Source organism: Engraulis encrasicolus, chromosome 5 (genome assembly GCF_034702125.1).
Source record: "Engraulis encrasicolus isolate BLACKSEA-1 chromosome 5, IST_EnEncr_1.0, whole genome shotgun sequence".
NCBI classification, from domain to species: domain Eukaryota; kingdom Metazoa; phylum Chordata; class Actinopteri; order Clupeiformes; family Engraulidae; genus Engraulis; species Engraulis encrasicolus.
In genome coordinates, this window is record NC_085861.1 from 4,757,645 (window position 1) to 4,781,322 (window position 23,678).

General features: G+C 43.2%; 1 protein-coding gene across 1 annotated transcript in view; it reads left to right on the forward strand.

Moving 5' to 3' along the window:
- nagpa (N-acetylglucosamine-1-phosphodiester alpha-N-acetylglucosaminidase) overlaps positions 1-23,678 on the forward strand; it is a 62,382-nt gene that overhangs the window by 10,419 nt on the left and 28,285 nt on the right. Inside the window, exons 5-9 of the mRNA XM_063198533.1 lie at positions 1,652-1,791; positions 8,675-8,783; positions 10,814-10,942; positions 12,385-12,590; positions 20,033-20,080. Of these exons, the coding sequence (XP_063054603.1) occupies positions 1,652-1,791; positions 8,675-8,783; positions 10,814-10,942; positions 12,385-12,590; positions 20,033-20,080 (632 nt within the window). The remainder of the gene's footprint in view (positions 1-1,651; positions 1,792-8,674; positions 8,784-10,813; positions 10,943-12,384; positions 12,591-20,032; positions 20,081-23,678) is intronic.

Sequence of the window (23,678 nt, forward strand, 5' to 3'; positions counted from 1 at the left end):
GTTCTCCAGGCATTGACGGAGACACAATGTAGCCTGTGACAACAGTTTTAGTAATCTAATACATGCTATTTTGACCACATCAGCCAAAATAAATATTAAAATTGCAGAGGTGATCTCTAGCGGCATGAGGACTGATACCACTACATTGAGGGGAGGAATATGCCAAAATCATCAACAGTCCACCGGGCAAATGCCCTGTATGCCTTCTGGCCAATCCAGTCATGTATATTAGAGTAAGAAGCATCAAGCCCATTCTTTTCCTGGCTCCATGTGTCTACAACAGCTCCCTGTTTGTTTGTGCCCTGGCTGTACATTGTACTATACTGCAGGCAAAGAATCCTCTATTAGTACAGTGCTTCCCAAACTTGGGGTCGGAACTAAAGGGACGGTGAATAAAAACGGAAAATCCACAGGTTAAAGGGACAGTTTGGTCAATTTCAACATGCAGTTGTATTGCTCACGCTACCCTTGACTTGTCAGTACCTGGTGATGCCACATTTTTCGGCTCAGCCCTTTCCGAGATATGAGCAATTCTAATGGGGGCAGCGTTTGTTTACATTTTTAAAAAATGAAACATAGGCCAACTCCAAATATTTTCCCAAAAGGTACTGCTGTTTGCTAGTTGTCTACTGATGTTTTATAACCTTTTGGATGTTTTTGGGGATAAATAAAAATGTTTTTTTGAAATGTAAACAAAGAGCTGCCCCCATTACAATGACCAGGATCTCGGAAACGGCTGAAGAAGAAGAAAAATAAACCTCAGGCACTGACAAGTCCAGGGTAGTGTGAGCATTACAACTGCATGTTGTAATTGACCAAACTGTCCCTTTAACAGATAACAGCTAATAGATGTACAGTATTGCGCATCTCTAGCAATATTAGTGGACCAACTATTAATGGAAAATCTAGCAATATTAATGGACAAAAAAAGTGCCCCGCTAATATTGCTAGAAATCCACAGGACAGCAAATGCATCTGTTATGAACATTACAGGTGAATACAAGTGCCTTTTGTCCGCGACCCCCTTCAGTACTGTATGTTTGCGAACCCCTCAGGGGTCCACTCCCAACCCTCAATTTGGGAACCACTGTATTAGAGTAAGATGCATCAAGCCCATTCTTTTCCTTTTCCACTACCTTCCTCCCTCCACGGCTGAGGTGCCCTTGAGCAAGTCACCTAACCCCACACTGCTCCAGGGACTGTAACCAATACCTAGCCTGATAAACCAGCCTAAATGTAAGACCGGATTAATTTAGTCTGGCCTCGATGAACGATATACCTCGGACGATTGCTGATGAGAACAACCTGTTGTATTTTCAAACCGTGCCGGCGCTCTGACCAATCGGCGATCTTAACCGTTGATGTGCTTTTCCAACGGTGTTGCAAGCTTTGTCGTCACTCCGTCAAAACCCTGCCCGCTTTGATTCAAAAGAAATCTCTGCGTTGTAATTGGTTTTGCCAGACTCAGGGCACAGTGTTCAAAACGTTCTCAGATCCGAGGCCAGACACACTCGCAGCTGATAAATTTCGGCACCCAGGGGTGGCGGTGGTTTACCAGGCTAACCAATACCCTATAATATCCGTAAGTCACTTTGTATGGAAAAAAGGGTCAGCTAAGTGTAATGTAATGATGGAAGATTCTTTGCTGCAGGTATCTGTCTGCGGAGGACGTCTTGGATCAGGAGAACCCCTTTGTGCAGCTGATCTCCGGTGTGGTGTGGCTACTGAGGAACGGGACCGTCTACATCAAGGAGAGCATGGAGGCCGAATGCGACAAGACACAGAGGACAGGTATATATAATACACACATAATATTATACACAGAATAAGTCTACATCAGGGAGAGCATGGAGGCCGAGTGCGACAAGACACAGAGGACAGGTATATATAATACACACATATAATATTATACACAGAATAAGTCTACATCAGGGAGAGCATGGAGGCCGAATGTGACAAGACACAGAGGACAGGTAGCATTCACAGCATGGATATAAGATGCACATATGCATTATAAACACAAGATAAAGCTGCACAAGTGGTGTGGTCCTCTACTGAGGAATGGGACCGTCTACATCAGGGAGAGCATGGAGGCAGAATGTGACAAGACACAGAGGACAGGTAACATGCTCATATATAATGCATACATATACTGTATAATATTATACACATGTGAATAAGTCTACACAGAGGACAGGTAACACTCAGTACACATACTACATAATACACACATTCACATGTGTATACTATTATATATATGTATGTGTGTGTATATATATATATATATATATATATATATATATATATATATATATATATATATATATATATATATATATATATATATATATATATATATATATATATATATACAGCTCCAGGCCTTTTTATTAGAATACCATGAAAAAGTTGATTTATTTCCATAATTCCATCAATAATGTTAAACTGTCATGGATTGTACATTCATGGCCCAGTTTTTTAACTATTCCAATCATTATTTTTTTTCTTTTTACATACGTTGGCCTTCCAGCTCAAAAAACCCATGAATAGGGGAATTCGCATTATTAGAATATTGTTATAAAATCACATTTTTCTTCATCAAAATTCGGGTCACTTTAAATCAGTTGAAATTTGGTACTTTCTACATAACATGCAATGGTCAATACTTGGTTAGGACATTCTCTGTCTTCATAATGGCCATGATGCGTTTAACATTGAAGTCAATGGAAAAACAGTGCATGGCAGTTATGGAAGCCCAGATATCCTTGATGCTTTGCTGTCAGTTGTTCTTGTTTGTTGACCTGGTACCCCACACTTCACTCTTCAATATACCCTGTAGATTTCCATGCCACGTTTTGGCGCTAACTCACCAGTTTAATTCTAAATAACCAGAAATGAATCCCCATTGAAAATGAATGGGGTTTAGTTTCTGTTGAGTTAGAATTAAACTGGTGAGTTAACACCAAAACGTGGCATGGAAATCTTCGGGTATATTGAAGAGGGAAGTGTGGGACACCAGCTCAGCTATACAAAAACAGCTGACGGCAAAGCATCAAGGATATCTGGCCTTCCATTACTCCCATGCACTGTTTCTGCCATTGACTTCAATGTTAAACGCATCATGGCCGTTATTATTAATAATATTAATGATTAATAATTACTAATGATGTGAATTCCCCAATTCATGGTTTTTTTGAGCTGGACGACCAAAATGTGTAAAAATAAACAATTTAATGATTGGAATAGTTAAAAAAACTGGGCCATGAATCTACAATCCATGACAGTTTAACATTATAGATGGAATTATGGAAATAAATCAACTTTTTCATGGTATTCTAATAAAAAGGCCTGGAGCTGTATACAGTATATATATATATATATATATATATATATATATATATATATATACATATATATATATATATACAGTATAAGTGTACAGTAGGGAGAGCATGGAGGCAGAATGTGACAAGACACAGAGGACAGGTAACACTCTATTATTTTTGTGTCTTGCTGATGTACATGTATAAACCTAATAAGCCACAATAGAAACGGTGCATTAGTGGTGTGGTCCTCTACTGAGGAACGGGACTGTCTACATCAAGGAGAGCATGGAGTCCGAATGTGACTAGACACAGAGGACAGGTAACACTCAGTACACATACTATATAATACACACACACACACACACACACACACACACACACACACACACACACACACACACACACACACACACACACACACACACACACATATATATAATATTATACACACGTGAATATATAAGTCTGATTATAAAAGAATATATATATATATATATATATATATATATATATATATATACATATATATATATATATATAAAATATTATACACATGTGAATACACATGTGAATACACATGTGAATACAATAAGTATGATTATATAAGAATATATAAGATGTACATCAAGGAGAGCATGGAGGCAGAATGCGACAAGACACAGAGGACAGGTAACACTCAGTACACATACTATATAATACACACACATATATAATATAATACACATATTGGGCTTAAACATAACAAACAACAATACAAATGGCATAGGACATGTACCATAGGGGGGTTGGTAAAGGTATCCAGTATGGCGTGTTGCAACATGTGAATAAGTGTACATCAATGCGACGAGACACAGAGGACAGGTAGCACTCTATACACATACTATATAATACACACACTCAAATATATAATATTATGCACATGTGAATAAGTGTACAGTAGGGAGAGCATGGAGGCCGAATGTGACAAGACACAGAGGACAGGTAACACTCAAAACATATACAGCCATAGGCAGGGCTCCAAATTAACACACGCCAAATGCGGGTGAAAATCCATTTTGGCTAGTAGAAAAAATCATCCACTAGCCAAATTGGCCGGTAGACTCTAGCGCGACTCTAGAACGTCAAACAGCTGCCAGCACAGATCTGTGGCTGCCTGCCGTCTGATGAACGTTAAAACGACGCCTACATTACCCATGAACATTAGGCCTACCGTCATGATGTAGCCTACACCCATTGGCTGGCCGTTAATCACAATAACGCAGCTTCACATTCATTGGCTGCGTGTTAGATGCCCGCGCTGGAACTACTGTTGATCAAATGTTTTCAATGACCGGACTATCTTACTTCGGTTTTGTAGGTTTTGGACGGGTGAAAAAGAATGTGGCAATGGTTAGAGCAAGGTTATGTGTCGGTGAATGCAACTTGCAACTGCAGTGACGCTGAAATGTAGTGGTGGTGGTGGTGGAGCGAAAACGGCATGAGTGGAGCAACAGGACAGCTGTCTGTCAAAACCGTGTAGCCCTGCTGTCAGAAGTCGTCTGATATTTGCGAGGTCCTCGCAACTACCTACGATGGAGTTGTCGTTTCCTAATAAAGCCCACGCCATCGCAAAGACCATGCACGCGTTTGACATGGATTAACGAGTAAGTGAAAAAAAAAACTATAACAAAAAACTAGCGACGCTATAAGAGTAGCAAAGTAAGCTGGTGCCTGGTCTCCGTGATGTTATTGGATGTCTACTAGTTTAGACATAGCGTAGCCTAATTATTGTCATTCCAAGCGCATGATATTAGAGTGAAGCAAGTATTAATCCTGCAGGAACCTAAAGGTTTGAAGCAGCAGCATAAAGAAACACACAATGCAGACATCATAGGCTACACATCGCACTGTGTGTGTGTGTGTGTGTGTGTGTGTGTGTGTGTGTGTGTGTGTGTGTGTGTGTGTGTGTGTGTGTGTGTGTGTGTGTGTGTGTGTGTGTGTGTGTGTTCTCCTGTCCTCCTCTTCTCCTCCCCAGTCCCCACCCCTCTCTTCTGTGCATTTGGCCTACTGTGTGTGAAGTTTAAGTGATACTGTGTGGGGGATATGGGGGATATGAGGTTTTGTAGTGTTTGGTTGTGTGTGTTTGGCTAGTGTATGTTGAAAGTCTGGTATGTGTGCAACATGTGTGTTGAAGGCATGTTGTGTTTGTGTGAGGTGTAGGCCTATAGGCCTACTGCATGTGAGGTTTGGGTGATGGTGTAATAGGCTAGTGTTTGGCTGTCTGTACAGTATATGTTCCAACGTAGGTCTGGTATGTGTTGCAAAAAATGTGTTGTGTTCACTGTTTTCAGAGGAAATTGAATAAAAAATAATGAAAATGCAGGTAATAAAAATAATTACTAAATAATTATAGAATAAACTGAACAGTGAAATATGTTGAGTATAATGTTTATATTGTTTATCTGTGTTGAGGATATAGTTTAATGGAATAATTAAAAGCAACATAATTAACGCATGGTTTATTTTGGTGAGATAAAAAAAATGGCTAGTTGACCTTCCATTTGGCTAGTAAGAAAAAATGTCTACTAGCCAAATTGGCTGGTGGTGGAAAAAGTTAATTTAGAGCCCTGGTCATAGGAAAAAGTTTGCACACCCTTTGAAATGCCTTACCGTACATTTCTGTCAAAATTGGTCATAAAACATGGTCTGATCTTCTGGGAAATCACAAAAAGGAACAGAGTCTACTTTAACTAATTCCACCCAGACTCAGAGGACAGGTAGCATGATATGGGGTGGGCAGAGGTGACCAGGATGGCTTGTGTGAAGAACATGATGTGAATAAGCAAGACACAAAGATCCCCCACATTTGGGCTTACATGCCCACCCACGGGGACCCCGGTTCGAGTCCGGCCGGGGTCATTTCCTGATCCTCTCCTGTCTCCCTGTCCCACTCACTTCCTGTCACCATCTTCGACTGTCCTGTCAAAATAGCATGATATGGGGTGGGCAGAGGTGACCAGGAAGGCTTATGTGAAGAACATGTGAATAAGCAAGACACAAACATCATAAACACAATAAACCACAATACAAATCGAGCTGTAAAGAGCTACAGAAAAATACTGCCACTGTTATTAATTTCTCCATGTCTGCCATAGTGAGTGATTGCCAGAATTATCTTAATAAATGACAAGCTATTCTCTTGGCCATGTGTGTTTGTTGGCCACGGCTTGAGAACATGCGGCAGTAAATAAACACCAAGACATAAACACAGAGGTGGCCAAAGTAAAAGTAGTCATAAAACAAAAAACCTGCTGCCATAGTTTTCCTTCCATCACAAGTAACTTCACTGAGTAACTGCTCTACAGCAGGGGTCCCCAACCTTTCTGGGTCAGAGGGCAACCAAGGGCTATCCCCGGGCTACTGATGGCTACCCCCGGGCTACTTGTTGTTCAGAATCCTCTACCAATGTCTTGACATTGTTCTCAAATCACACTATGATTGAATGATTATTTGCTGATAGGTTATAAAGAAGTATTCTTTATAGGTTATAATGGGAAAATCTCATATTTAAATGAAGAAAAACATTAACTGTGACTAAAATCTTGTGGTCGTAACATCCTTGGTGGGCACCTCAGAAGCCCCTGGAGGGCTACCTGGCGCCCGTGGGCACCATGTTGGTGACGCCTGCTCTACAGTCACTATAGAGCTATGTACCTGATTCTGCGGTGGATGTTTTTTTTTCCAGCTTTTTTGGCCATCCCTGCATAGACATAACAAACACAATAAATACAAATGGAGCTATTAAAAAGCTACACAAAAACACTGTGACTGTTATTAATTTCTCCATGTCTGACATAGTGAGTGATTTCCAGAATGATCTTAATAAATGACAAGTTATTGTGTTGGCCGTGTGTGTTGTTGGCCACGGCTTGAGGACATGCGGCAGTAAATAAACACCTTATCATAGTTCAAGTTGACACACACTGTAGTTAATTGAGGACATGCGGCAGTAAATAAACACCTTATCATGGTTCCAGTTGACACACACTGTAGTTAATTGCACATAACTAAAGCCTGAATACACAACGTTGGGCGGACTGGACTGCATTATGCTGTGTGATGCCAAATGGGCCCTGCAGTACAGTACAGTACAGTAGGGCTGTAACGATACACTCAACGATTCGGTTCATATCACAATTTTTTACCTACAGTTTGATACACCCTACGATTTATATTTTTATCATTATATATATATATATATATATATATAATGATTTGAAGCAGCGTCGCACCATATCCTTTAGACTGAAAAGGTAACAAAACTTTTAAAGGGCATATCACGATACTGCCTCCTTGCATCGTGATACAGTATCATGACTCTGCGCATCACGGTTTCTCGGTTCGATACAATATCGTTACAGCCCTACAGTACAGTATCTGGTGGTGTGTTTGTGTTTGTGTGGGTAATAGAGCCTCTCCCGGGGCAACAGTATGCCGTGCTGCGCTGGGCTCTGCTCTGCTCTGCCCCTTCCATTGTGTTGCTCTGCACCCGGCCGGCTGTAAAAGATAGTGGTAAACGGATCCCATAAAAACAACCACTGAAAGCACTTGTTGTGTGAGAATGTAACGTCCTGTCTTTTCTTTTCGCCGCCTTTGTCCCAGTACTACCCCTGACCAAGAGTTTCCACCTCCACGGTCTGTACATACGCAGCACGAGTTTTGTTTTTAAAGCAAATTCCTTGACATCATGAAGCAATTGCGTGCAGTACATACTCATTTCCAGACAGTATTTTATGTAGCTTGGTCTCGGACCCTGTTAAGTTTTCATAATAATGTGTTGGTGACACAAATATGTAAATGTGCTCATTTTTATATGCAAATGTAGGGAAAGTAGATGCAGTGCAAGTACACACATCCCACCTCCCCGCAGCTGTAGGGCAGGAAACAACAAAACATTATTACATTACATTACACTTAGCTGACGCTTTCATTTATTCAAAGCGACTTACAACTATTATTTTTCAGGGTATTGGTTGCAGTCCCTGGAGCAATGTGGGGTTAGGTGCCTTGCTCAAGGCACTTCAGCCATGGATGGAATTGTAGGGAGAGGTCAGGGGGGGATTCGAACCGGCAACCCCTAGATTGAAAGACCAACTCTCTAACCACTAGGCCATGGCTGCCCATGTCATGCTTATGATGTTAGGGGCGTTGGCATACTTATGATCAGTTTAGAGGGCATTGGTATGCTTATGATGAGGTTAGGGATTCATTACTTCAAAAAAAAGCTTGAGAACCACTGCCTAGCACTTTGTAATGGACATAAGGTAAGCGACCATTGGCTAACATGCAGTACTCTTGTTGTCCACCAGGAGCGTTTGAGAGGTTTGTGAACGTGGTGTCAGCCAGAACAGCGGTGGGTCATGACGCTGAGGGCAGACTCGTCCTCTTCCACATCGATGGCAAGACCGACGCCAGAGGGTGAGGCACACACACACACACACACACACACACACACACACACACACACACACACACACACACACACACACACACACACACACACACACACACACAGCACAGGGTCCACCTTGGCAACAACAAACACCTCCCATCTTGACTAGCTTCACGAAAGGGGGTCAACAGACACCAAGGGAAGAGACGAAGCATGCTGCCAGACAGTAGGTGACCTAGCAGTGGGAGACTATGGGTGTATTGCAACAACACGGTTAAAGGAGCAGTTCTGCCAATTTCAATATGCCGTTGTATTGATCACGCTACCCTTGACTTGTTGGTGCCCGGTGACGCTGCATTTTTTGGCTCAGCCCTTTCCGAGATCTGAGCTATTCTAATGGGGGCAGATTTTGTTTACATTAAAAACTTTCCTAGCATAGACCTACTCCAAATATTTTCCCAAAAGGTATGGCTGTTTGCTAGTTGTCTGCTGGTGTTGCATAACCTTTTGGATGTTTTTGGGAATAAATAAAATGTTTTTTTGAAATGTAAACAAACACCTGCCCCCATTACAATGACCAGGATCTCGGAAAAGGCTGAATAATAAAAACAAAATCTCAGGTACTGAAAATTCCAGGGTAGTATGAGCATTACAACTGCATGTTGAAATTGACTGGAGTTATCCTTTGAGCCTGGCTAAGTTAACCTACTGGAAGTGGTAAACCTGTTAGTAAATAGACCACTTGTGTCATTTACTTAATAAAACGAGGACTCCAGTCAGACTCTTCTATTAGATAATTTTCCACCTTAACATTGAACCCGGTTCTTGGAATACCCCCAGAGGCAGTAGGCCAGCTGAAATCCAGGAAAGCATTACCAGTCTGTCCTCTGTCTCTCCCTCGTTTACTTCACTACCGATCCCTCACACCCGCCTAGGCCCTACACGGGGGGCTCTTTAATGGCAATCAGCTGTTGTGTCTGCTCAGTGGAGACTAGAGCAGAGCAGAGCAGAGCAAGGGCAAGATGCCCTGACCTCACAGCAGGTGCAATAGACTGTGTGTATGTGTGTGTGTGTGTGTGTGTGTGTGTGTGTGTGTGTGTGTGTGTGTGTGTGTGTGTGTGTGTGTGTGTGTGTGTGTGTGTGTGTGTGTGTGTGTGTGTGTGTGTGTGGTGTGGTGTGGTGTGGTGTGGTGTGGTGTGGTGTGGTGTGGTGTGTGCGCGTGCGTGCGTTTGACTATTGGTTTAAATGTAGTATGTGTATCACTGTGTCATGTCATGTCAGATGTCGACAGCAGGGTGATGTTTTCAGGCAGCTATTTACTGGCCAGTCGCAGGTCTGGATAAACATTATGTAATTGTGGCTGCACTTAGGCCCAATATCTATCACATCTTGACCCTCAGCATTAACAAATGAGGATTTGTCAGTGTTTTGCACAGAAGCCATTTTTATTTGATAGAGAAAATTGACCACAATTTGACCACATTCTCTCTCTCTCTCTCTCTCTCTCTCTCTCTCTCTCTCTCTCTCTCTCTCTCTCTCTCTCTCTCTCTCTCTCTCTCTCTCTCTCTCTCTCTCTCTCTCTAGCCCCTTAAGACGCGGCTTTATACATTTGTTGTTACCAGTATGGTAATGACCAAGTCGTGGTGCATTACTAAAGGGCCTGTGTTGTGTCATAGTATTGTAGTGCTATGGTAGTTACATTTCAATGACTATTACAGAGTGCCACTGGAGGTATGGCGCGCATTAAGGGGCTACGCTACAAAACTGTAAGTTGCTTTGTATAAAAGCATCAGCTAAATAAAATGTAGCGTAACGTCATGTCTGTCTGTCTGTCTGTTTGTCTGCCCCCCCCTCTCCCGCTCTCTCTTCCTCTCTCTCCTCTCTCTCTCCCTCTCTCTCTCCACTCTCTCTCTCGCTCTCGATCTTGCTCTTGCTCTCTCTCTCTCTCTCTCTCTCTCTCTCTCTCTCTCTCTCTCTCTCTCTCTCTCTCTCTCTCTCTCTTTTTCCCTCTCTCTCTCTCTCTCTCTCTCCTCTCTCTCTCCCTCTCCCTCTGTAGCATGACCTTGTATGAGGTGGCTGATTTCCTGAAGGACCAGGGGGTGATCAATGCCATCAACCTGGACGGGGGCGGCTCAGCCACGTACGTGGCCAACGGGACCCTCGCCAGCTACCCCTCCGACGAATGGTGCGGCAGGATAGTCTATCCATCCATACATACATCCAGAAGTCACACTTATTTTACTGTTTTTGTTTCATAAATTAAGCGGCGTACACACACATTGCTAGCTTTTCGCTTGCTCGCCTACTCGCCACTCTTTCATGGAACGTTCGCTGAAAGTTCCCGCGACTTTAACTGCCAATGAACAGGCGAGAAGTACCGAAGTCTGCATTCCAATTGGTTACTCGCTTACTCACCTCGCTCGAAGTTCAAATATTTTCAACTCGGGATCCGCCCACAGTGCATCACTTGTACAGTACTCGCCTGCGAGTCTCGCTGGAACACTTTGACATTCTATTGACTTCATTCGCTGAGTGAGTAACTAGCAGCGACGTCTGTGTATACAGCCCTTTAGGTGGTCAGATCTCTGTCCAGCAGAGGCGTCCATCCTAAGTTCAGAAAGCTAAAACCCTGTATGCCACAAATTCACCGTTCCGCAAACACCTTTCCACTTAGCAACGGTTCCGATGTCAGTCCAACACGCTCGTCCTCCAGGCTCTCAGCATTGAATGGAGGAGGGCTAGCATATCTTCACCCAGTCAATATCGGCTTTGCCCAAATATATCACTAGCAATTTCTAGAAAAACGGCAAGATCTCGGATCGAAGCTGATGTAAAGATCTGCAATATGCCTGTTAAAGTGATACTGTCCCATTTTTAGAAATAGGCTCATATTACACCTTAAATAATTGAGTTATACCTTTCTCTTGTACTTTCAACTGTTCTCTGAGTATGGCAGTGTAAATTTTACCTCCATGCTAGCAGTTAACATTGAGTCCTATGAGACCAGCTGGCGGCTAACTCAAGTACAGGAGAAAGGTAGAATTCAATTATTTGACTAAAGGGGAGGTGTAATATGAGCTTATTTCAAAAAATGGGACAGTATCACTACATCCATGACATTACCTGCTGTGTTTGTAGCTTGTAAAATGAGGTCAGGAATAGAGGGTAAAGCATTGACACTTTGCAACGTTTCAGTCCCTATGCATTTAGTGGCACACTTTGAAATCCAGCGACTTCTAAAACTTGTAAATGGAAGGAGACCTTTGGGAGACTTTAGGTTGAGAATAAATGGAGGTCCCTTAGCGCTGTAGATGGCGGTAGCACACATCTTGTTTTATTTTTTGCATTTGTTTGTTTATTTTTTCACAAGAAACGTTATAGGCCAATCTGTTTATGTTTGTTTATGAATGGTTCCACAAGAGTAATCGGACGATTTAATTCTAACATGTTTGGATAATGTACAGAATGGGTGTGTCTGGATCCAGTGATGTTCATGTATTAACCCTTTGCCTCCCCTGTCCGTGTGTGCGCGTGCGTGCGCGTGCGTGCGCGTGCGTGCGCGTGCGTGCGTGTGTGTGTCCGTGTCCGTGTCCGTGTGTCCGTGTGTGTGTGTCTCTCCCTCTGTAGCGAGAAACGTTCCATTTGGCACTGCCCGCGTGCCGTCTCCACAGTGCTGTGTGTCCACGAACCGCTGTGCCACCCACACAACTGCAGCGGGCACGGCACCTGCGTACGCGGGGACTGCCAGTGCCACCCGGGGTGGCAGGGGCCCGACTGCGCCAGTCTGCTGTGCCAGCCCTCGGACTGTGGCGCCCATGGCATGTGCACGGAGGGTGAGTACGCACAGTTCCAGGTTCAAAATCTTGACCATGGGATTTATTTATTTATTTATTTATTAATTTTTACGTCCACCAAGGTGATGATGTTTTCACCAAGGTCTTGGCAAAACCGGGACCTGATATTAATGTGTATTGCTGCTTCAGTGGTTGGTTTACAAAATAATAAGTTAGGGCCAGAAATATTTGGACAGCAACACAATTATCATCCTTTTCCACCCTATACCCCACGACAATGGATTTGAAATAAAACAAACAAGCTGTGCATTAACTGTAGACTCTTAGCGTTAATGTGAAGGTGTTAACATCCATATCGCATTAACAGGAATGAAATAGCAAAGTTTTTTTGTCTGTGTTGCCCACTTTTCAAGGGATCAAAAGTAATTGGACAGTAGGCTTCTCAGCTATTTTCCAGTCAGATGTGTGTTATTCCCTTACTACACCATCACCAAGATGTCAATGCAAGGTCTTAGAGTTTATTTGAAGTGTTCCTTTTGCATTTCCATATATTTTTACGGAATATCCATGAGATCCAAAGTCCACCTGTCACCATCAGTGATGCAAGCCATCATAGGGTTGAAAAAAATCAAAACAAACCCATTTGAGAGATGGGTAGACATTGGATATGATTAATTCAAGAGTTCAGATTGTTGGAAAAAAGAAATACCAGAGCAACACCAAATTACCTGGCAGACATGGAAGACAAATGTCGTGGATGACAGACAATATTCTGTATCTGGTGAACAAAAACCCATCTCCCAACAGTTTGCCAGATGTAGAACAGTGTCCAGGTGAACGGTGGATACATGTCCAAGGCAACAATCAAAAAAAAGATCAAGAACATTCAGGAACACTTCACCATAGGAAATACAGAGGGTTCACTAAAAGATGTAAATTATTGATTGCATCAGAAATAGCAATACCAGATTTGGCTTTGCCAAACAACATCTTAAAAAGACTGTATAGGTCTTGAGCTACATCCTATGGACAGAGGAGACAAAATCATCTTGTACAAGGGTAATGGGAAGAAAGGAGTATAGAGAAGGGAAGGAACTGCTCATGATTCAAAGCATACCACCCAATCAGTGAATCATGGTGGTGGTAGTGTCATGGTGTGGGCATGCATATCTGTCAATACTATTTAGGGGCCAAGCAGCGAAGCTGGCGAAGGCCCCTATAGAGTTAGTAGGTTTTCTTCATTATTATTATTTAGTCACCATTCTTATCCCTCTGCAAGTCTATGGCAGCCCATAGAACCGTACGTAGGAAAATGCTGTAAATCGGCACACACATTCGGGCCTGGCTCAGCATTACCCACAGCAATTTATAGATCCCCAGCCCCAACGCTCTAGCGCCACCAACAGGTCAAAGTCACAGGTACATTTCTGCTTGTAACTTTTGAACCGCTGGGCCAATTTTCATAAACTTGGTATCCATGGAATCCTTGAGCCAAGACGAATCCAACGCACTCTATGACGTCATTTTCCGCCAGGGTAGTTTTCCCGCCATTTTGGATTTTGTGAAATTCAATAAAAATGCTATTATTTCCGCAATTTTTGACCAATTCGCCCGAAACTTGGTATATAGTATCTCTAGACTGAGCTACACATGGGGTCTCAAGGAATATTAGATATCTTTTATAGTTTTGCCGTGACAGCCAATCAAAATTGTCGTAAAAGTGGTGAAACAGGAAGTGAGGTCATATCTCAGCAACTGTTTGCTGAATTAGGTTGGGATTGTGTCCACACATAGTAATCCATCCCATGACCTACCACAAAAAAAATCAGAACCCCAGCTCAAACTCTGTAGCGCCACCAGCAGGTCAAAATTTTAGCTACATTTTTGACTGTAGCTTTTAAACCATATGCACGATGTAAAATATATTATTATCACTAGAATCCTTGGGCCAAGCCGAATTCAACGCACTATATGAAGTTATGTCAACGCAGAAGGGAAATTCCGCCATTTTGAATTTTGTAAAATTCACTGTAAGTCTATGGTAGCCCATAGAACCATACATAGAAAAATGCTGTAAATTGGCACACATATTTGAGGCAGCATCAACATTACCCACAGCGAGTTATAGGTCCCCAGCCCCAATACTCTAGCGCCACCAGCAGGTGAAAGTCACAGGTACATTTCTGCTTGTAACTTTTGAACCGCTGGATCAATTTTCATAAACCTGATATCCCTGGAATCCTTGGGCCAAGACGAATCCAACGCACCCTATGACGTCATTTTCTGCCTGGATAGTTTTCCCGCCATTTTGAATTTTGTAAAATTCAATAAAAATGCAATTTTTCCCGCAATTTTTGACCATTTCGCCCGAAATTCGGTATATTGTATCTCTGTACTGAGGTTTGTATGGGGTCTCAAGAAATATTAGATATCTTTTATCGTTTAGCCGTGACAGCCAATAAAAATTGTTGTAAAAGTGGCAAAACAGGAAGTGAGGTCATATCTCAGCAACCCTTTGTCGGTTTCAGCTAGGATTTGTTACACACATAGATGTCCATCTTATGACCTACTGAAAAAAAAATTCAGACCCCCAGCTCAAACTCTGTAGCGCCACCAACAGGTCAAAATTTTAGCTACATTTTTGCCTGTAGCTTTTAAACCATGTGCACAATGTAAAATATATTATTATCACTAGAATCCTTGGGCCAAGCCGAATCCAACGCACTATATAACGTTATGTAAACACAGAAGGGAAATTCCGCCATTTTGAATTTTGTAAAATTCAATAAAATGCTACTTGTCACACAATTTTTGTCAGAATGACCAGCAAAAAGGTACACATCATCTTCAGACTGATAGGCATTAGGGTATCAAAAGAATTTTTGATACCTCTTATCGTTTGGAGGTTACAGCCAATCAAAATTGTCGTAAAAGTGGCAAAACAGGAAGTGAGGTCATATCTCAGCAACCGTTTGTCAGATTCTTTTAGCTATTTTTTGCACACATACTAGTCAATCCCATGACCTCCCACAAAAACAATCCAGATTCCCAGCTCAAACTCTCTAGCGCCACCAATAGGTAACAGGAAGTGAGCTTATATTTGTCAGCCCTTTAAGGGATTCAAAATAAACTTGGTTCATGTGAGCACACTCCCCTCCAAGGAATGCACACCAACATTGGCGAGATTTGGGCCAAAGGGGGCGCTGCAGTTCCTTCTGTTGCCGTGGCGACTTTGGCAAGTTTACTGCTTGGCCCCGCATTGCTGCTTGCAGCTATATTTTCCCCTTGTATTTATTGATGATGAGGACTACCGACAAAAGCCACAGGATGAATTCTGAAGATTTTCAGGCTATATTATCATGTCATATTAAACCTAATGGTTCTGAACTCATTGGACAATGCTTCACAGTGCAGATGGACAATGACCCAAAGCTTCATCTGAAAGCCACTAAGCCATTTCTACCCCAAAAAAGTGGAATATTATTCAATGGCCAGGTCAATCACCTCACCTGAGTACGGTTGAGCAAGCATTTCACTTGCTGCTGGCAAAACTGAAGGGAAAATACCGTAAGAATAAGCAGGAACTGAAGACTGTTGTGATCACCATAGCATCACCAGGGATAAAACCCAGTGTCTATTGATGTCTATGGATTGCAAATTACATTGTAATTGTAACTGACTGGAAAGTATTTGCAACCAAATAATTAAAAATTGAAAGTTTGATGTATAAATACTAGACTGTCCAATTACTTTTGGTCCCTTAAAAATGGGTGGCACTGATAGAAAACGTAATAATTCCTTCACAGTTCACTCGATTTGGACGCAAACACCACCATATTAAAGCTGAAAATCTGCTGTTAATGTACATCTCATTTGTTTCATATCAAATCCATTGGGATGGTACAGCACCAAAATGATGAAAATTGTGCAGATGTCCAAATACTTATGGCCCCAACTGTAAGTTAACCTGTTCTGAATTTTTTTTTTTGGTGCTGGTCTTGGCAGGCTTGCTGGAGATCTGGGCTGTACACGTGATTTTGTTTGTTTGTTTGTTTGTTTGACCTTTTGGCCTTCATTACATTAATAACCAGACAAAGTGGATTCAAATGTGTCGTTCACCATGTTACTCTTGAGGAACAATGTTAAACACTCAAGAGGTTGAAAGAGCTTGTCAGTCAGACAGTTGACCGTTAATAAGCACTAGAGGGAGATGGGGAAGGGGTCAGGAGGAGTTGACCTCGACCTCGGGCGATATTCAAACTTGGGTACATTCCAACTCCTCCTTAAAACTCCAACTCCCATTGTCATTGTGACACAGCACTTCACAGCACACAAGTGAACACTGCACACTACGAAATTGCATTCATGCATCACCCGTGCAAGGGGACAGCCCCCAATGGCACCCCAAGGGAGCAGTGTGGCAGGACAGTACCATGCTCAGGGTACCTCAGTCATGGAGGAGGATGGGGGAGAGCACTGGTTAATTACTCCTCCCACCAACCTGGCTGGTCGGGAGTCGAACCGGCAACCTTTGGGATACAAGTCTGACACCCTAACCGCTTACCCATGACGCCCGTCCTCCTTTGTGCTTGTGGCCTCAAGATGACATCGCAAGACGTCATTGACAACAGAAGTTTTATTCAATATCTGCCAAAAGCGCAATTCAAAGGTCGTTTTCTCATTTGCCCTCGGGATGTTGAATGGGAAAAACTCCACCAAAAGTTGTTTTGGCTACACTGACTGCAGGGAAACTTTATAGTTCTCTCCACGGAGGAGGGTATCAGTGAAGTGTGAGGCCACATGCACAGGTGGAGGACGGGAGTTTGGATAGTCTGAAGCTCTTCAGTCCTCAGATTTATGGTACCAACTGAGTAGCCTGACGACACCATCCTACTGTATGTACTTTCACCCAACGATTTTGGGTCCAAAGTCTGGCAAAAGCCTCCTAGCTCAGTTTGCTCACTGTTAAGCCAATTAGCAAACAGTTGAGAGTGGTGACACAGAACTCACCCGCGAAGTCTGTTACTGATTGGTGAAGGTAACACTACTCATACTTTTGTCTTACTATTTGTATGCTAATAAAGCACCATTTGAATTTGAATTTGGAACCCCAATGAATTTAAATGGCAGAGTAAGCTCAGACCATCTCCCAACCTCCATAGAGACAGATTGCTCTTAGCTTTCCCCAGACTGTTTGACGGAGTCGACAGTCTGCTATCGCCCAGTCTACCAACTGAGCCCCCCTCAGCCTCCATACTTTCATCTTTATCTTAAAGTGCTAATACCGAGACCCATGAGAAATAGGGCAAGCATTTTACACTTCAACAAAAACATGTGATGTGTCTTGCATGGTCTTGTTAATGATGTTAAGAGTTTGATGTGTTGCTTGTTTGCTTTGATGTGCACTTGTTTTCTTTGTCCGTATAAAATATGTGACCTCTTTCTGTATGTGGCTGTCATGAAGACTGATTACCAGATGTCACCAGCTGCATTGTTTACTGCTGGAGGTGCATTCACTTCTAGAGGCGCGCCTCAGGGGCCTCACAAAGTGGGTCAAAGGCATTTTTTTGGGCTTAGTACGTCAGGTGGTACAGCAACATCTAATGCCCATACATAAATGAATTGGCAATTGGTAATTGATGTACTGCAATGAATAATGCTTCTTAGATCATCCACTGGAAAAAAAAATATTAAAAAAATGAATCCATACGATAGTGACGTTGACATATTGCGATTTCGATTTCCACCATGATTTTTTCCCTTTCTTTTAATCAAGTTTCATTGCACGGGGAGCCGTTCTTTCGGAGCTATCTGTTGTTTTCTACACCACAAAGAAGGGGCAATAGGCAGAGCACACATGAATGCAATTATTGACGAAACAAAACATGGATCAGTTTAGGAGCACGTTTTTTTTTGCTTTGATGGTCCCAAAATCAGGTTGTCTGAGATTGTGATATTCAGTCTAAAACGATAGATCTTTCAGCCCTAGACCCAAGTAAAAAAGTCAGCAGACATTAGTGGTGTCAGCAATGATCGATTCGGTGATGCAATCCAATGCGGGGCATGGACGATCCAGAATCGATCCGGCAAGTTCCAGAATCGATCCGGCAATTTTTTTAAGTTTCAATTACTTCCATGGATATTTCGGGAGCAAATGAATGTTAAATTAAATAAAAACACATTGCAAGACTGATACAAACTGATACAGACTGATACAGAAAACAGCCAATAAATTGTTTGTCAGTATCTGACTACTTATATTGCCTCATCATGACTGATTAAACAGTTGCTTTGCTTTCAGTAGAAATAATGCATTGCAGAATTGGATCGGATCGCATAGAATAGAATCGAATCGAATCGCTACCTCACGAATCGTGATCGAATCGGATCGTGAGGGCAGTGCCAATCCACACCACTAGCAGACATACAGTAGGTCGCGTGCAAACACACTGGTTTCTGATAGACACAGTAAGGTATAGAGGCTCAGGCAATGCACAACACATGACTAAAATTCTGTCACCTTTCCAGGTAACTTCATTGCCTTGCGGATCTTCCTGTTGTGCACTATGCTCAACTGATTTATCGCTAGTTGGACCGCGTTTGTGTGAGGTGTTTTTTACTTCCTGAGTGCGAAACTGACGCCTCGATGTACTGCATTTCAGGGGTCATGTCAGGATGTCTTGCCGCGTCTGTGATGTCTGCTTCTGTCTCTTGATCAGTGCAGTGTTGTTTCAGTGCAGCCGTGGCCTAATGGTTAGGGATATGGGCTTTAGATCAGAGGGTTGCTGGTTCGAATCCCACCCTTACCTCTCCCGACACCTCTGTCCATCCATGGCTGAAGTGCCCTTGAGCAAGACACCTAATCCCACACTGCTTCAGGGACTGTAACCAACATCCTGTAAATAACTAAGTCTGCTTTGGATGAAAGCGTCAGCAAAGTGTAATGTAATGTAATTTATTATATGGTTGTGACGTCATCGGTCGAATGCTCCATTCATTTCAACGGGGCTCCCCAACGTTCGCACGTCTGTTATTTTTCGATAACGGACGGGCTGGTCTATAACAGACCGCTGTCAATGGCAACAAGACTTTTCACTGCTAAAGCGACTTTTCAACAAGACTCTAATCAGCTGCTGTGATAGACAACACCTGTTGTCCTGGCTACCTAGCTGTTGCCTAGCGGTGTTCCACAACGGCACTGTTTTGTTTTGCGCAGCAACAATCTTAACATTAAATAGGCCTAAAGAAATGTCCCCGCCATGTGTGAATCATTTAAGTATATCCATATAATAAGCAGGTTAACTTTCGGCGAGTCGGTCGCTTTGTGGAATAGCAGCACTTCAGAGAGAACAAGACCCCTCCGCTCCGCGTTGGGGTCTAAAGATTCTCTCTGTCGTGCTGCTATTCCACGGTAGCGACCTTCTCGACGAACGTTAACCCTTACGTAATATAATGTAATGTTTTGTTTATTTGCGTTGCAGATGGCTGTGTCTGTGATGCTGGCTGGACGGGTTCCGACTGTCGCCAAGGTGAGTGAGTATGCAGGGGTGGATTACTGTACGGGCCTACGGGGCCCAGGCCCAGGGGCCCAAGAGCCGAGGGGGCCCTGAAGCCCAAGCCTCTAGATTTACATTCCCATAGTGCATTAAAATTGCACTTTTCACAACTCTATTTTAAAATTTCTCTTGGGGGACAACCCCCAACCCCTTAACTATATATTGTCTACTAAATCTGGGGGGGGGGGGGGGGGGGGGGGGTATACAGTGCCCTCCATAATTATTGGCACCCCTGGTTGAGATGTGTTTTTTAGCTTCCAATTATTATTATTTTTTTCTAAACAATATGGGACCTTAATGGAAAAAAAGAGAAAAATCCAACCTTCAATACAAGTGCATTTATTCAGTGGGGAAAAAATCCCACATGAAGAAATAATTATTTGACATCAAATAATGTGTGTCACAATTATTAGCACCCCTGGTGTTAATATTTTGTACAACCCCCTTTTGCCAACAAAACAGCACCTAATCTTCTCCTATAATGTTTCACAAGATGGGAAAAGACAAAAAGAGGGATCTTCAGCCATTCCTCTTTGCAGAATCTCTCTAAATCATCCAGAGACCTGGGTCCTCTACTCTGTACTCTCCTCTTCAGCTCACCCCACAGGTTCTCAATGGGGTTGAGGTCTGGGGACTGAGATGGCCATGGGAGGAGCTTGATTTTGTGTCTGGTGAACCATTTCTGTGTAGATTTGGCCATATGTTTAGGGTCATTGTCTTGCTGAAAGACCCAGTGACGACCCATCTTCAGCTTTCGGGCAGAGGGCAACAGATTTTGATTTAAAATGTCCTGGTATTTCAAAGCATTCATGATGCCATGCACCCTAACAAGGTTCCCAGGGCCTTTGGAAGCGAAACAGCCCCACAGCATCACTGACCCACCCCCATACTTCACAGTGGGTATGATGTGCTTTTCAGCATGCGCATCTTTCGTGGCACGCCAGACCCACTTAGAGTGTTTGTTGCCAAAGAGCTCAATCTTGGTCTCATCTGACCAAAGCACACGGTCCCAGTTGAAGCCCCAATACCGCTTGGCGAACTCCAGACGTTTGCGTTTATGATTGTGAGTGAGGAAAGGTTTTCTCCGTGCATGCCTCCCAAACAGCTTGTTGGCGTGTAGACAGCGCCTGATGGTTGATTTGGAGACTTTGTGACCCCAGGATGCTACCATTTGTTGTAATTCTGTAACAGTGAGCTTTGGAGATCTTTTGATTTCTCTTACCATCCTCCTCACTGTGCGTGGTGGCAAAATAAACTCGGGTCCTCGTCCAGGCTTGTTTACCACTGTTCCAGTTGTTTTGAACTTCTTAATTATTCCTCTCACAGTGGATATGGGCAGCTGCAGTTGAGTGGCAATCTTCTTGTAGCCTCTGCCTGACCTGTGAAGGTCGACGCACATCTGCCTCACTTGTATGCTGTGTTCCTTTGTCTTTCCCATGTTTAAGAGTGGATAAGAGAAATGGCCTCGTGTCACGTCATATTTATACCCCAGGGAAGCAGGAAGTGATGAATTACTAATTAAATGTTCCTACATACTCTGGTAAACTTTGTAAACTACTGTAGAAATGACAGAAATGCTTCAATTATATTTATTTCCTGGGAATTGTTAAGGGTGCCAATAATTGTGGAACAGGTGATTTATTGAAAAATAATTATTTTTTAGTCAGGGATTTTTTTATTTTCTTACAATTCATTTGAGTTGAAGGCTACCTTTTCCTACAATTTTCAGTGTGACAGTATTCTTCTGCAATAAACACTGAATTTATTTTAAGGCTTTTAACACATCTCAACCAGGGGTGCCAATAATTATGGAGGGCACTGTATACTAAGAACATTGTTAAGGTTTAGTTAAGCCACAGGAAGTGGTAAACCTGCTAATATATGTACCTGCAGGCATCATCTAGTCTCAACCACAAGGTTAACTTAATCTGGTTTACTACTGGACTAGCTTCTTTGTATACTCCCCTGAACAACCCTGATTGCTTTTGTTTTGTAAACTAACAATGCTCGTGGAAGGGGGGCTTTCTTGTTGCCTGGTGCAGGGGCCCATAACATCCCTGTGAGTATGCAGTGGGTTGGTGGGGTGCCTTGACTAGCCGGGCCGGGTTGGGTTGGGGAGGGACTGCCGCTAGAGCTCTGCAATGCTGTCTATGTCAAGAATGTGAGAGAGAGATGGATGGGGTTACAGAGAGAGAGAGAGAGAGAGAGAGATGGGGTTGCAGAGAGAGAGTGAGAGAGAGAGAGAGAGAGAGAGAGAGAGAGAGAGAGAGAGAGAGAGAGAGATGGGGTTCTACAGAGAGAGAGAGAGAGAGAGAGAGAGAGAGAGGGAGAGAGAGAGAGAGAGAGAGAGAGAGAGAGAGAGAGAGAGAGAGAGAGAGAGAGATGGAGTTGGAGAGAGAGAGAGAGAGAGAGAGAGAGAGAGAGATATGGATGGGGTTACAGAGAGAGAGAGAGAGATACTGTATGTAATGTGGACAGGCTACTGCAGTTCATGTTCGTTGTTGTGGAGAACCTAAATAGTATGCATTTTAATATACAGTAATCAAAGAAAAGGGGGGCGCACCTTGCATCAATTTTTGTCTTTAGTTCGGCGTATGCCTTCCTCAGTGTGCAACGTGTGCACAAAAATAAAGAAAAAAAAAATTGATGCAAGGTGCGCCCCCCTTTTCTTTGATTCGAAGTATTTATTTGGGCCAGCACCCTTAAAAGTTACCAAGAAACCTGAGTGAAGCCTGCTACCTCTCCTACTTGATTAATATACAGTAAACCTAGTTTAATTTTTGTGTCATTGTGTTTATTGTGCTTATTGTGCTTATTTTGCGATTGTTGAATAATTTTAAATTCTGATTTAGTGTTTCACTGTACATAAAAGTGTTGGTCATGACACCATCACAACTTCTAATGTGGCATGGACGGTAGTGGTCAAATACTCACCAGAGGCTAAATGATACCCTACAACTTGTCCTCTTCTTCCTCCTCCTACTTGTCCTCCTCTTCCTCCTCCTCCTCCTCTTCCTCCTCCTCTTCCTCATCCTCTTCCTCCTTTTCATCATCTTCCTCCTTCTCCTCGTCCTCCTCACCCCTCTTCCCTCTCTTCTCTGTCCTCCTCCTCCTCCCTCTCTTCTCTGTCCTCCTCCTCCTCCTCCTCCTCCCCCTCTTCTCTCTCCTCACCCCTCTTCCCCCTCTCCTCCTCACCCCTCTTCCCTCTCTTCTCTGTCCTCCTCCTCTTCCTCCTCCTCACCCCTCTTCCCTCTCTTCTCTGTCCTCCTCCTCCTCCCTCTCCTCACCCCTCTTCCCTCTCTCCTCCTCACCACTCTTCCTCCTCCTCACCCCTCTTCCCTCTCTTCTCTGTCCTCCTCCTCCTCCTCCTCCCTCTCCTCACCCCTCTTCCCTCTCTCCTCCTCACCCCTCTTCCCTCTCCTCCTCCTCCTCCCTCTCTTCTCTGTCCTCCTCCTTCTCCTCCCTCTCCTCACCCCTCTTCCCTCTCTCCTCCTCACCCCTCTTCCCTCTCTCCTCCTCACCACTCTTCCCTCTCCTCTCTCTCCTCCTCCCCCTCTTCCCTCTCCTCCTC